A 13975-nucleotide genomic window follows, 5' to 3' on the forward strand; every position below is an offset into this window, starting at 1 on the left:
TGGTAGTTGATTCTGAAAATTCAGAATGTAAATATTAGAGTGAGTGTACACTCCAGACATGGCATAACAACAAAATGTGTTGATTGAATTCTTGTCTAAATATTGAATACAGTTGAACATTGTTTTGTCTTTTCACTGTGCTGAGTCACTTCTGATTCTACTTTGCAGTTTAGTGATGATTAGAAATCACTCTCTCTTTCAGTGGTAGTCCCTTCTCTCTCCTTTCCAATGTCCTTCCACTGACAGATAAATGAGGGCAACCTCTCGTATTAGCGATTTGGAATCCAAGCTCAAGAAAGATGTATGGGCAAAGAAAACATGTACACTTCCAGCCTTTTCTTGCCTAATGTGACAGAACATTCATTCACACAATGTAGACCAGATCTCTGGCCAGGCTTCTTGGTGGGTCTAAGAGAGCCCAGATATGTGTGTGTGTGTGTGTGTGTGTGTGTGTGTGTGTGTGTGTGTGTGTGTGTGTGTGTGTGTGTGTGTGTGTGTGTGTGTGTGTGTGTGTGTGTGTGTGTGTGTGTGTGTGATAGGGGTTTGGGATCTTATTGTTATGTGTCTCTGTCCCATTCTAACTTTTTAAATTCCAAGTTTTTTCTTTCCATTCCACTCTCTCTTACACACACACACACACACACACACACACACACACACACACACACACACACACACACACACACACACAAACAAAAGTGAGTGTCTTGGCTGGGATAAGACACAGACTGTCTTGCCTTTCTGCTCTGGCTGGGTGTCAGGATATAAGGAGTGACAGTGGGCTTCCTGTGATTTTACTGGTGATGACACAGGACTTCTCTCTTCCTAATGTCCTAATGGGACAGTTGAAGGACTGAACTCACCTGCACATTCCCACTGCACTCAGTGAGCCTTATCTCTGCTCAAAGCTACACCCAGCAGTTATCTTGACAGGTTTCGTGGGATCTGTAATGGAATGTTAGAACATAATGATAATTTATCACAACTCTTTTGAAGGTCAAGCCAACTTAATAATAATAACTTGACTGTTTGAAATTGAGAACTTAATTGAATATAACTAAATGGTACACAATAATAGCACCGGAGTTAATTATTTCAAAATGTCCAGCCTCTAAAATGAAGAAAATAATTTGCAACATATGCCTGGAGGAAGCCAATAATAATCCAATTTTGTGATGTTATGTTAACAATGATCTAAATAAGATCAGAAATAATTATTATGTTTTAGAGTTGCTTTGTGAATTACCCATAGTGCTTGATCTCTCTGTGCCTTGCAGAGCCGTCCCTGTTTTTTGGGGAGATGGAGTACACTGTGGATGAGAGCGCAGGCCATGTGGAGGTGAGGGTGTGGAGGACAGGAACAGACCTCTCCAAGACAGCCACAGTCACTGTGCGCTCACGGAAGATGGAGCCTGTCTCAGCTGAAGGTGAGAACACTGCTAAAGGGAAGAACACTGGAAAGTTTGAAGAAATTATATACATTAATGAAACCAAAAATGCAAAAGATGTCAACACTAAACATGGATTTTTATTTTCTCATTGTATGCCACATTATGACCATATATTGGATACATTGTTTAAAAACCTTTTTTACATTCACACACACACACACACACACACACACACACACACACACACACACACACACACACACACACACACACACACACACACACATAATTTAAGATCAGGTAAAGTTCAATTATTACATCTTGTTTTGTCTGTCTGTCTCCAGCGGGTCTGGATTATGTTGGCATCAGTCGTAACCTGGATTTTGCACCTGGCGTGACCATGCAGACATTCCGCGTGACCATCCTGGATGACCTGGGTCGCCCTGAGCTTGAAGGCCCAGAGAAGTTTGAACTGGTGTTGCGCATGCCTATGAATGCAGTCCTCGGAGAGCCCAGCAAGACCCTCATCACCATAAACGACACCATTACTGATCGTAAGCATGGAAGCCCTTGTCACACTACACCTCTCATTGATCCATTCAGTAATATGCATGCTCCCTAGCCTGGACACTAGCTTCTTAGCATTAATGACTTGCAGCCAGATTGACCTTATCAAAAAATGTATTCCATTTAAAATACACTATATGGACAAAATATTGGAATATACCTCTAAATCACTAAATTCAGGTTTTTCATCACTCCCAAAATCAAACACCTAGCCATGCAGTCTGTCTTCACAAACATTTGTGAAGGAATGGGTTTTTCTAAAGAGATCACTGAATTTGGGCTTGGTAATGTAATAGGATGCCACCAATGCAACAAGTCCATTCATGAAATTTCTTCCCTCCTAGTGATTCCATGATCAACTTGAGTGTTATTATTGAAAAGTGTATAGCTGTTGTAAGAACTTGTCATGCTGTGAAGTGCCAGTGATTTAGTAAGGATTTTTTCCCCTTGTTTGTCAGTTCCCAGAGTACAGTTTCGGGAGGCGGAGTATAATGTAGATGAAGCTGATGGTGAGGTGAGGGCAATGGTGTACCGCAGTGGTGACATTAGTCAGACATCGACCGTCCGCTGCTACACCCGCCAAGGTTCTGCCCAGGTCATGATGGACTACAGCGAGCGACCCAACACTGACGCTTCCATCATTACTTTCCTGCCAGGTCAGTAACATTTCTTTTATCTATAAGTTTTCATTCATACACTCATTCAGTTATTTAGTATTATGTCAAGGAAAGAGAAATAAATAAATATCTGAACATTTGCCCTCACCCTTTTTGTGTGTGTGTGTGTGTGTGTGTGTGTGTGTGTGTGTGTGTGTGTGTGTGTGTGCATGTGGTGTGTGTGTGTGTATGTGTGTGTGTGTCTATAGGGGAGAACGAGAAGCTATGTGTAGTGGTGCTGGTGGATGACTCTCTTCATGAGGATGATGAAGAATTCCGTTTGGTTCTGGGCACGCCCAGGAGCAAGTCGCCCTACGGAGCTGCAGTTGGAGATCAAAAGGAAACTCTGGTCACGATCACAGACAAGAAGGACAGTGAGTCAACTAGCAATCTGAGTGCTGAAAATACAGACACAGCTAAACAAAAAACTTGAAAAGCTTAAAAAATGTAAATGCTTAAAATTTGACCTGGCCTCTAAGCTATACATGAGAATTTTATATTTCTCTCCTTCAGAGGCCATCATCAGATTCTCTGAGACGAAGTACAGTGTGAAGGAGCCACAGGTTGCTGGTGAGATTGCAGTGGTAAAGATTCCTGTTCTCCGTCTGGGTGACACTTCCAAGGGTTCGGTGGTGAGAGTTCATACCAAAGATGGCTCTGCTACGTCAGGAAAAGACTACAACCCCCTGTCTCAAGGTCAGCAGTTCTAGCATACTAAAACACTGTTATGGTTGGATTAGTTTTACCCATGGAGGTACTATAATTTAACTACTGACTGATGAAATTCACTATTTTAATACAATGTCAATGTCTAGTGTTATTACAACAAAGTGTTATTACAAGTCATTCTGTTTGAAATGATATTGTACATGTACCTTCATCTATATTGCTTAGTCAAATCCCTTACAAATTACATTAATGAATTTCCCTGTATTAACTAATCTCAAATAAAGCTAAAGAGCATTTTAGCATTTTATCTATAGTGCTTCTCTCCCTCCACTGGTTGGACATGATATCTGTGAATGCTTACGTTTGCGTGTGTGTGTGTGTGTGTGTGTGTGTGTGTGTGTGTGTGTGTGTGTGTGTGTGTGTGTGTGTGTGTGTGTGCGCGTGTGTGTGTGTGTGTGTGTGTGTGTGTATGTATGTATTTGTGTAGATGTGGAGTTTAAGGAAGGGGAGACAGAGCATGTGGTTGAGGTTCAGGTTCTGTATGATGGGCAGAGGGAGATCCGTGAGGCCTTCACAGTCCACCTGAAACCTGACGAGTACATGGTGGCCGAGACACAGGTCAGAGGTCACAGACTGCACAAATATCCCCACTGATTCCATAGCGCAAACCCGCCCATACACACGGTAATATGCCTTTGCCTCACTTACTAAAATAGTCATATGGCAGCTGCCTATGTCAGCAGGAGCCAGTTACTGTCTCCTGTAGAGACAGTCGCTGTCTCTCCCCCCTGCTCTGTGTGATAGGAATGTGTCTCAGAGGATGGACCAAACTATAAACAGAGTTCAGAGTCTATGACAAACATATAGCCATCAGCTGGACAGGCCTACAGCAGATATGTGCAATACCACCTATTTGTTTAGCATCTTTCATTTTTTATCACAAAAGCATGCACAAATTTGAGGATTGTATAATCTAGCATCCCAAGTTATCATCTTCTTGCTTTTTGTGATTTGTAAGGTGGTGATACCCTTTGTAAGTTTTGTGAGTGGGATTAGGGGTTAGGGTTTGTGTTAGGGTGTAACACACACACACACACACACACACACTAACCCTAGTTGGGTGTGCTGATCATTTGAGACATGGCTGACAGCCAGGTGTTTGTTTTTCTCCCTCCTCAGATGAGCAAAGCCATTGTGTACATTGAAGAAATGGATAGTGTGGCTGATGTCACCTTCCCGGCTGTGCCTCAGGTTGTGTCTCTGCTCACATATGATGACACAGCTCGAGCCAGGGAACATCCTCATCCTCCTACTGGCTACCCAGTAGTGTGTGTGACGGTGAGGATAACACACACACACACACACACACACACACACACACACACACACACACACACACACACACACACACTCACACACACCTAAACACACACACACACACACACGCACAAATAGTAGTGCCTTTGGTCAAAATGAATCCCAGACAGCGCATATTTAAAATGAAACATTTTGTGCTTGTAATTCATACTAATTTATTATTTTTGAAACTGTATCGAAAGCCGTATAGTGTACAAACAAATGCTAAAAGTGAACTCTATCTCTTGCCTTTGGAATTTTCTGAACTGTTTCTCTCCTTCTTCTTAATGTTCCCTTAGGCTTGCAACCCAAAATACTCTGAATTTGACAAGACTGGTTCCATCTGCGCAGTGGAAAACATCAATGACACCCTGACTCAGTACCGGTGGCTCGTCAGCGCCCCCAGTGGGCCAGACGGTGTCACTAGCCCCATGCGTGAGGTAGACACTAACACCTTCTTCACCAACACCAAGTCTATCACACTGGACTCCATCTACTTCCAGGCGGGCTCACGTGTTCAATGTGCTGCACGGGCCTTCAATGCCAATGGTGATGCTGGCCTGGAGCTCAGCTCCCCCATCGTGGTCATCAGCTCTGAGGAGGGTGAGTCTCTTTGATGTAATGGCCCGAGTGCCGCAGGGCACAGAGTAGGATGCACAGACTCCCTTGACAGAGATAGACATTTATTAACATACAATACAGACAACGGTGGGACTCACACATAACATAAACAGTTAACATGAATACACATATAACTATCTTAAACAACATGAACATCAACAATGGCTACATGAACAATGACCAACAATGATGAACACACCGACAGGGGTTTAAATACATACAGACACACATAACACTAAACCGTGTGCAGGTGTATGCTATCAATGTGAATCCCACTGCATGCGACGGGCCGTACCACATGACCAGTGGCAAGGGGAACATTCCGTGACTGTTGAAAAGTAATGTAAAAGAAAGGTGACTGAAATTGAACTAAAATTAATTTAAAGAAACAAAATGAAAAATTAAATAACATTTCTACAAAATAAACATGATTAATAAAAGATTTGCATAAAGTCAGACCTGTAGAATAGCAGTGCAAAACTATCCCTGGAGGCTAAAAACAGTGTCAATAACTTAATTAATATGAAAGGCACAAATATGCATAGATAAGAAGAACAGATATGTATATATTTAGGACCTAGGTCATTTAATGATTTGTATGTAAGTAGCAATATTTTATAATCTGTTTTGAAACTCACCAGAAGCTATTGTAATGACCTGTAAACTGAAGAAATGTGTTCATACCTCTCTTGTTAATACTCAGGCATTCTGAATAACGACTGTTCCAGGAAGTGCTGTCTATGACACAGTTGACCAGAGTATTCCAGCCTATATGCAAGAATACTTTGGCCAACTGTGTCATAGGCAGCACTAAGGTCCAATAACACCAGAACCAATATTATGTCTTCACCAGAGTTTTGGTGCTGTGGTATGGCTGGTATCTTGATTAGAACCAAAGGTCTACAATTCCCAGAAACACACACTATTATTGAACTGGGATGAGCAAAGCAAAATTGTAATAGTTCCTGTTGTTTTCTGTAGGACTTTGCCAGCCCCGTATTCCTGGTACTGTTGGTGCTGAACCATTCTCTGCAAAAGTCCGTTACACTGGCTCAGATGATCCTGATTATCCCAACCTTATTAAACTCACTGTAACCATGCCACATATGGATGGTGAGTATAGTCTTGGTGCAATAAATAAATAAATAAATAACACAAAAAAACACAAAACACAAAACACCTGTGCTAAAAACTTACTTCATGTCTGTATTTGACCAAAAACCTGTCTAGTGTTTGTTGCTGTACTTACCTAATAATCTTTCTAAAGGGTGAGAAGAACCACCTCTCTCCTACTTCTCTGAAATAAATATTTCAGTGCTAAACCTCATAGACATTGTCATGCAGCATTTAGAATAGTTTAACATGGTTTATGGGTGTTTATTTTTGTAAAGTTCTTAGGTTTGATGTTACAGGCTAAAACCTCTTGCATGGCATAATCCCAGGGCATGGTTTATGTGTCACTTGACCAAGGTATGACCAAACCAAATATTTGACCAAAATATCAATAAAATATGCCTTTTGAGGTTTAGCACTGGAGTGCTCCTTTAATGGTTCAGCTTGCAGCAAGTGCTAGTTAGTATTCCTGGAAAGCCATAAAGGTGAATGCCCTCCAAAGGTAACCCTATACCTAGATACAGAGAACATCTGTTCAGTTTAATCACACTGCTGCTTTTTCCCTGCTTCCCTCAGGAATGCTGCCAGTCATCTCCACACGTCCACTCTCCAACTTTGAGTTAACGCTGAGTCCAGATGGCACACGTGCCGGAAACCACCGCTGCTCCAATCTGCTGGACTTCAATGAGATCTACACAGGACATGGTTTCATCACGGATGCCACAAAAAACCCAGAGATCATTGGCGAGACGGCACCATACCAGTACAGTGTGGTGATGCGCAGTGCCAACTCCTTGCGCTTCTACCGAAGCCTGAATCTGGAGGCCTGTCTGTGGGAGTTTAGCAGCTACTATGACATGTCCGAACTGCTCAATGAGTGCGGCGGATCCATCAGCACCGATGGGCAGGTGAGGCTGACTGGTCTAGGAATGCCATGACATCTGGCTGGTGGCAATGTTTGTTGATGAGTGGGTCTGTTTGTGGGATATGTGTAAGGTTAAGGTTAAATAGATGTCACTGTTTTTGTATACAGATGTATGCATTATCCAGGATGTATGCAGGGATGTGTCATGCTAAAGAGACAAGTACACCAGTGCTCTTTGAGGTTTACCACCAGAAAATGTCTATAGAGAGCTGAAATAGTATTTCATGGAGAAAGGAGTTTAATCTGTACTGGAATGTTGAAACCAGCGAAGTTTGGAGTTAAAAAGGGTCTGCTCATGACATGACATCTGTGAAAACTTAATGATGGGGCAGTGGTAGCCTAGTGATTAAGGTGCTTGTCTAGTAATTGCAAGGTTGCCAGTTCAAGCCCCACCACCAAATTGCCACTGTTGAGCCCTTGAACAAGACCCTTAACTCTCAATTGCTCAAAGTGTATTCAGTCATAATTGTAAGCTTGGATAAAAGTATCAGCTAAATGTAAATAATGATGGCAGGGAAGGGCTTTAGCTCTTCACATCACACTCAGAGGTTGGTGCTTAACCTTGCAACAGGACAATGACATGAAATGTCTAAATCAATTATGGTGTGTGTTAAGGCTAATAGGTTTATTGCTCCTTACTAGGGAAGCATGATATACTAAAAATACTGTATCATTTCAAATCCAAATTGCATGAGTTCTGAATTAAACCAACAAAATCTTTGTCATTGTCAATTTACTTATGGATAGCCCTGACTGTTAAATGTATGTGCACTTACATACATATATGTGAAAAGGTTTTCCTCTTTACTTCTTCTTTTACATTAGGACAGCTGTGGGCATCTACAGCCCTTCCTAAGAGAAGGAAAAGCACTACACTGTGCAGCACTCTGGGCTCAGAAATAGAGCTGTGGACCTCTTCTTTCATTTTATAATGCATTTCTGTTCACGCTTTCCTCATTGACTATGTTAATGCCCTTAATATGAATGTGTGTTTGTGTGTAGGTGCTGAATCTGGTCCAGTCCTATGTCACTCTCCGTGTGCCTCTCTTCGTGTCCTATGTGTTCCACTCTCCTGTTGCTGTTGGTGGCTGGCAGCACTTTGACCTTCAGTCTGAGTTGCGACTTACTTTTGTGTATGACACCGCCATCTTATGGCAGGACGGAATTGGTAGCCCACCAGAGGCTGAATTGCAAGGTAGTCTTTTTACACACACTGCCATCTACTGGTTGTCTCCAGAGTGATTTAAAATACAAGCATCAACTGTGTCAGTAAGTCATGTGATGCTTATCTGATGGTTATCTAATGATGGGATAACAATAAAGACATGACAGCAATTCCAGTATAAGTAGTTCTTATATATGTTATGGACCCTTACTTGTCTCATGACATTTGCCACTTTTATTTATTTAATCATTTTTATTTTGTGCAACCAAACCTCCACAGGTGCTATGTATCCCACCAGCATGAGGATCAATGAGGAAGGTCGACTGGTGGTCAACTTTAAGACAGAGGCACGCTTCAGGGGACAGTTTGTAATGTCGCACCCAGGTAAACAGTCCACCTCTTTTATTCCCACAGGCAGGCTTGCAGTGGTTCATGTTGACAGGTTCCTCTCTATAACCTTCTCCTATTGGGTGGCATCTCTCTGGCCCCAGGTTTATTTTAGCTGCTATATCCAGCCTGCAACTTAATGACTGTGACCTTTGTGTGTGGCAGAAGCAGGGTCATTCAATCCAGTCACTCCCAAGGTTTTCTATCTGGGTATATATGTATTTGTTTCAGAGCCATGCAAGAAAGTAGAGGTGTTTTGTGGTATTAACAGTGTTTGCCGGATTCTGTAGATTTTGATATTTGTTTTAGCTTCGGTACTAAGTTTAATTTATTCATGAAGTGCAATTCAGCAGAATTGCATATATAACTTTATCTGTATAACTGTCATATATTAGTAGTGGATTAGCTGTATAATTTCAAACTGCTTCTGTGGTGTGTGGGTAAAGTAATAATTTCTGTTGGTCTTCAGGAAGCAGCCTGTCATCCATGGTGATGTCGGCTGATCATCCTGGGCTCACATTCACTCTCTTGCTGGTCCGAACTGAGCCCACACACAACCAGCCAACGCAGCAGTGGAATTTTGTGTCTGACTTTGCTGTGAGTACTCTGTGATTAAGGCATTGTTATATACATAAATATATGGTGATTTCCTCCTGTTATGTGCTTGTACCAATAAATGGGGCTGTGGTAACTCAGTGGTTAAGGTACTTGATTTGTTAATTGGAAGGGTGCTGGTTCAAGTTGCCACTGTTGGGCCCTTGAGCAAGGCCCTTAACCCTCAATTGCTCAACATGTTCTCACTCATAATTATAAGTCACTTTGGATAAAAGTGTCAGGTAAATGCCATACCTGCATTGACTCTTTTTATGTTGCTAGTGTAAAAAACTAGTATAGCAGAATTCAGTGAGAATATGTGTCAGAACTGAGGTTTTTGTGTGTGTGTGTGTGTGTGTGTGTGTGTGTGTGTGTGTGTGACTAGGTTAGAGACTACTCTGGTACTTACACAGTGAAGCTGATTCCCTGTAGTGCCTCTCCACATGGAGAGTTCAGTATCCCACCCGTGTGCCATCCCAGAGAGCCGCTCACCTTTGACATAGACATCCGCTTCCAGCAGGTCAGACCCACATCCAGCACCCAGCACTCCCTCTAAACTCTGGAGTGTGTGTGTGTGTGTGTGTGTGTGTGTGTTTATATATATATATATATAAAAAAAAAAAAAAAAAAAATATATATATATATATATATATATATATATATATATATATATATATATATATATATATATATATATATATATATATATATATATATTTTATATATATATATATATATATATATATATATATACACACCTTATGTACCTTAACCCTTAACTCTTTTTGTTGTTTGATGCCCCACATAAAGAGAGCCCCACATAAAATTTGCTGCATTCATTTAATTTAATATTTTACCTATTAAACCATTAAACAAGTGTGTTAAACAGTGTCTGACAGTGATATCTTGACTGTCAGTTTATCTATATCATATTCAGTTGTACTTTCAGACAGCAGTGTAGAATCAGTTGAAGGCTCAGAGTGAGGTATGTGAAACTCTGACACCTGTTTTCCCTCTCAGGTAAGTGATCCTGTGGCAGCAGAGTTCAGTCTGAACACTCAGATGTTTCTGTTGTCTAAAAAAGAACTGTGGCTGTCAGATGGCTCCATGGGATTTGGAGAAGGCACAGATACTGCTTTTACTGAAGGTAAGGCAATACTTCAGATCTCAGTTCAATTCACCTTTCATTAAAATAAATACATTTCTGATGTACTGATGTGCAACAGAGTGTTCACATATAGAACACCAGGTCAGCTATTTAAAATGAATGTGGTGTTTTTTCTAATTCAGGTATACAGACTTTAAGGATGAATAGCTTTTTTTACTAACAGCAATACTTATTCTAGCAATTTAATTTTTACATACTACAGTCAAATTAGAAGTGTTAACAACTGGTATTATTACTATAATCTTATCATTGCAAATTGTACATGCCAAAGTGGTAGCGATACTATTGGGAACTATGTTGAGAATGATTTGTGAACCTTTTTGGTTGTTGTGCAGGCTCCATGATATACGGCCGTGTAATGGTGGATCCCGTGCAGAACTTGGGAGATTCATTCTCCTGTAGCATCGAAAAGGTTTTTCTGTGCACAGGCACAGATGGATATGTGCCAAAGTATAACCCTACTAATAAGGAGTATGGCTGTTTGGCTGACACCCCCTCATTGCTCTACAGGTTCAAGATCTTGGTATGCCTTTTTTTATTTATCTCATGTCTGGGTGTAACATTAGATGTAGAATGGTTTTCATTGAACTCAGAACTTACAAATGAATAAGGTATTGATTTGGCTCAATTTGATTTTTTTTTCATGGGGAATTATATATGTTCTTTGGTACCAGAACCATCAGAATCATGATTTGATTACATTATTAAGAATACATATTAGGGATTGGTCTGGCTGGGTTCCTAATTAGTGAACTGAATGGCCCTCATCACATGCAGTAATGTTGAATTTACTGTTGTTATATCTGTTGGCTCAATAGGATAAAGCCCAGCCTGAAACCCAGGCTATAGCCTTTGGAGATGTGCAGTTTGATGCCACACTAGCACTGGACACTCCTGGAGCCTTTCCACTGATTCAACAGCCTGGATCAGATGGGTTTACCCTATCCTCATCCCCACTCTTCCAGGTCAGAAATTTGCTTTTAGTTACATTCTCAGAGACCATGCAGACATTTTGTTTGCCACTGATGTCTTAAAGTATTTTATAGTCTTTAGTGTGCTTTGTTATTATAAAATAAGTTTAATTGCTGTGTTATATTGTAAAAATAATTAATAAGGGTAAAGAAAAGAAAACATAAAGGTATGATATGATTACTGGAGGAGAATGCAGATAAAATTCAAAAGAATTGTTTATCATTTAGGTGGCTGCCGGTAGGGAATGGTTCATCCACACTATATACATGGTGCGCTCCAGAGAGAATGCTAACCGTGGCATTGGCAAGAGAAGCCTGGAGTACCACCACAGCATTTCCTCTGCCCTACCTGAGAATGGTGCTATGACCCGTCACCGCCGGGCAGTGCCCGACCCAGAGGCTTTGGACATTGGTGTGGAAAACAACCGTGGTACAAATATCCAGCACATTGCACTCGACCGTTCTGACCGGCTCAGGGTGAGCCAGCGCAAGCCATGGGGCCATGAAATGTACCAGGAGCGCCCCTTGGTGGAGGGAAGCTTGGGTAAAGAGCCTGGCTATGACTCTGCTCTGTCTGCCAGCATGCCCACACTGCTGGGAGTGGCTGGACTGATCCTCCTGATGTGTTTGGTGGTGATTTTAGTGGCTCTCTTGCTACGGTGGAAAAGAAAAGAGAAGGAGCAGCCACCTTACTCCACCTCTTCTTGCTCAGCCTACAGCAGCAGCAACAGCAGAGAGGCCATGAGAATGAGACAGAGTGGGGACAGTTCTGAGGTTTAGATATTGACACTGAGGCCTTCCCTGTTCACATGTTCCAGCCTACCATCATTACATCATTATGTTGTTGCCCTCCTCGGGAGCAATACAATTGAAAGAGAGGGTGTGTTAGCTTCAGAACAATTAAAAACATAGAAGAACGAGACTGGAATAATGTTAGTATTCAGTCCTATGTAAAGGTTAGGGTTAACCCTAAACCTAATTCTAACCCATCCCATGTAAGGCTCAGTCACTGTGCCAGTGACATTTTAAGTCATCAATACTTTTAACCTTATCCCCAACAAGCACTGAGAACTTTCATTAATTCAACAGAAAATCAGAAGATTGAAACAGTGGAACATTTTTAATTTTAAAAATTTGAAGGCTCATAGTGCCAACATGATGAGCAAATATGTGCTTTACTGTTAATTTACCATGACCTATTCATTTAGATTGGATACTTTAAATTCGTATGTGCCTCTGCACTTTTTATAAAATGACACACATAAATCACAAATTGTCAATCTGCACATCAATTTCCTGGCAAATGGCCATTTTGAGACTTTTATTAAAGATGTAAAATAAAAAATTATGCTCTTTTTATAGTAAAATTTATATTGCATCCCTGTGCATCATAGGTCTGCAGTCCTTTAATCTGAATTAAGAATTTGATCCTGGTCAGGACTGAGATTTGTTGTGAGAGAAAAATAGGTTAATTGTAGTATCCTTCTTTTAAATTTAATCAATAAACCTTTTTGAATGTGTGTAGGATATATTTTGTGATAAAGATAGATGTAGGAAAGCTGGCTTGTTCAATCATTTATAAAATAAATGTATGTATTTTTATATTCACGACACTGTTGTGTACAAGAGTGTACACCAGTTTTCCCATGACAACAGACCATTATTATGGTGCTATGGAAAGAGATGTTTAATTTGAACAGTTTTAACAAAGTGCATAATTATTCAGACTTTAATAGTTTTTATACATTTTCAGGATGTGTGAATATGTGGTTCAGGATTACACAGAATGTCTAGTGTGCTGGTGTGTATGATAATTATCATAAGTATGTATGCAAATACTTATATATACACCATCAAATAGGACAAAGACAATAGAAGGTATTATTACATCCTGATATAACTTGAAAAGTTCTGAAACACAGGTCTTGGTTGTTACATGATTGTTACACGCTGTTAATTTGTGTCTCAGAAAATATAATTGGTTAAAAATGTAACAAAGCCTCATTTAATGCTAAATAAATGTTCATATTAAGGTGCTCATGTTAAATGTTGATTTATATGGTCTCAAAAGGTCATGCATATATGTGTGTTGTGTGTGTGTGTGTGTGTGTGTGTGTGTGTGTGTGTGTGTGTGTAGTATACAACATCTCCTAAGAAACAGGATATTTCAGACAGAACTCCTGTGCACAGCTGATGAAGGACCCCTGTCCTAAACATCCTGTTCATTTGGAAACCTTCCTACACTGACAATTTATTGCCTGGCTTGGGCCTGGGTTATTGCTTAGGCCCTCTTTAGCCACCAGATGGAGACACAGGGCTGCATCACAGTAATCAAGAGAAATTAGTAACACATGTTTGACCAGAGGCTGGGCCCCCACCTCTTTGAGTCTTG

General features: G+C 40.7%; 1 protein-coding gene across 1 annotated transcript in view; it reads left to right on the plus strand.

The window, feature by feature from the left end:
- The window catches only part of frem3 (Fras1 related extracellular matrix 3), a 33767-nt gene extending 20143 nt beyond the window's left edge, over positions 1 to 13624 (plus strand). Inside the window, exons 7-24 of the mRNA XM_027031429.2 lie at positions 1278 to 1427; positions 1736 to 1945; positions 2417 to 2614; positions 2824 to 2988; positions 3128 to 3310; positions 3771 to 3901; positions 4463 to 4621; positions 4939 to 5242; positions 6242 to 6373; positions 6950 to 7281; positions 8301 to 8493; positions 8743 to 8847; positions 9320 to 9447; positions 9830 to 9964; positions 10465 to 10591; positions 10948 to 11135; positions 11431 to 11577; positions 11812 to 13624. Of these exons, the coding sequence (XP_026887230.2) occupies positions 1278 to 1427; positions 1736 to 1945; positions 2417 to 2614; positions 2824 to 2988; positions 3128 to 3310; positions 3771 to 3901; positions 4463 to 4621; positions 4939 to 5242; positions 6242 to 6373; positions 6950 to 7281; positions 8301 to 8493; positions 8743 to 8847; positions 9320 to 9447; positions 9830 to 9964; positions 10465 to 10591; positions 10948 to 11135; positions 11431 to 11577; positions 11812 to 12363 (3539 nt within the window). The 3' untranslated portion in view covers positions 12364 to 13624. The remainder of the gene's footprint in view (positions 1 to 1277; positions 1428 to 1735; positions 1946 to 2416; positions 2615 to 2823; positions 2989 to 3127; positions 3311 to 3770; positions 3902 to 4462; positions 4622 to 4938; positions 5243 to 6241; positions 6374 to 6949; positions 7282 to 8300; positions 8494 to 8742; positions 8848 to 9319; positions 9448 to 9829; positions 9965 to 10464; positions 10592 to 10947; positions 11136 to 11430; positions 11578 to 11811) is intronic.
- The last annotated feature ends 351 nt before the right edge of the window (positions 13625 to 13975 follow it).

Source organism: Electrophorus electricus, chromosome 11, assembly GCF_013358815.1.
Source record: "Electrophorus electricus isolate fEleEle1 chromosome 11, fEleEle1.pri, whole genome shotgun sequence".
Lineage (NCBI taxonomy): Eukaryota > Metazoa > Chordata > Actinopteri > Gymnotiformes > Gymnotidae > Electrophorus > Electrophorus electricus.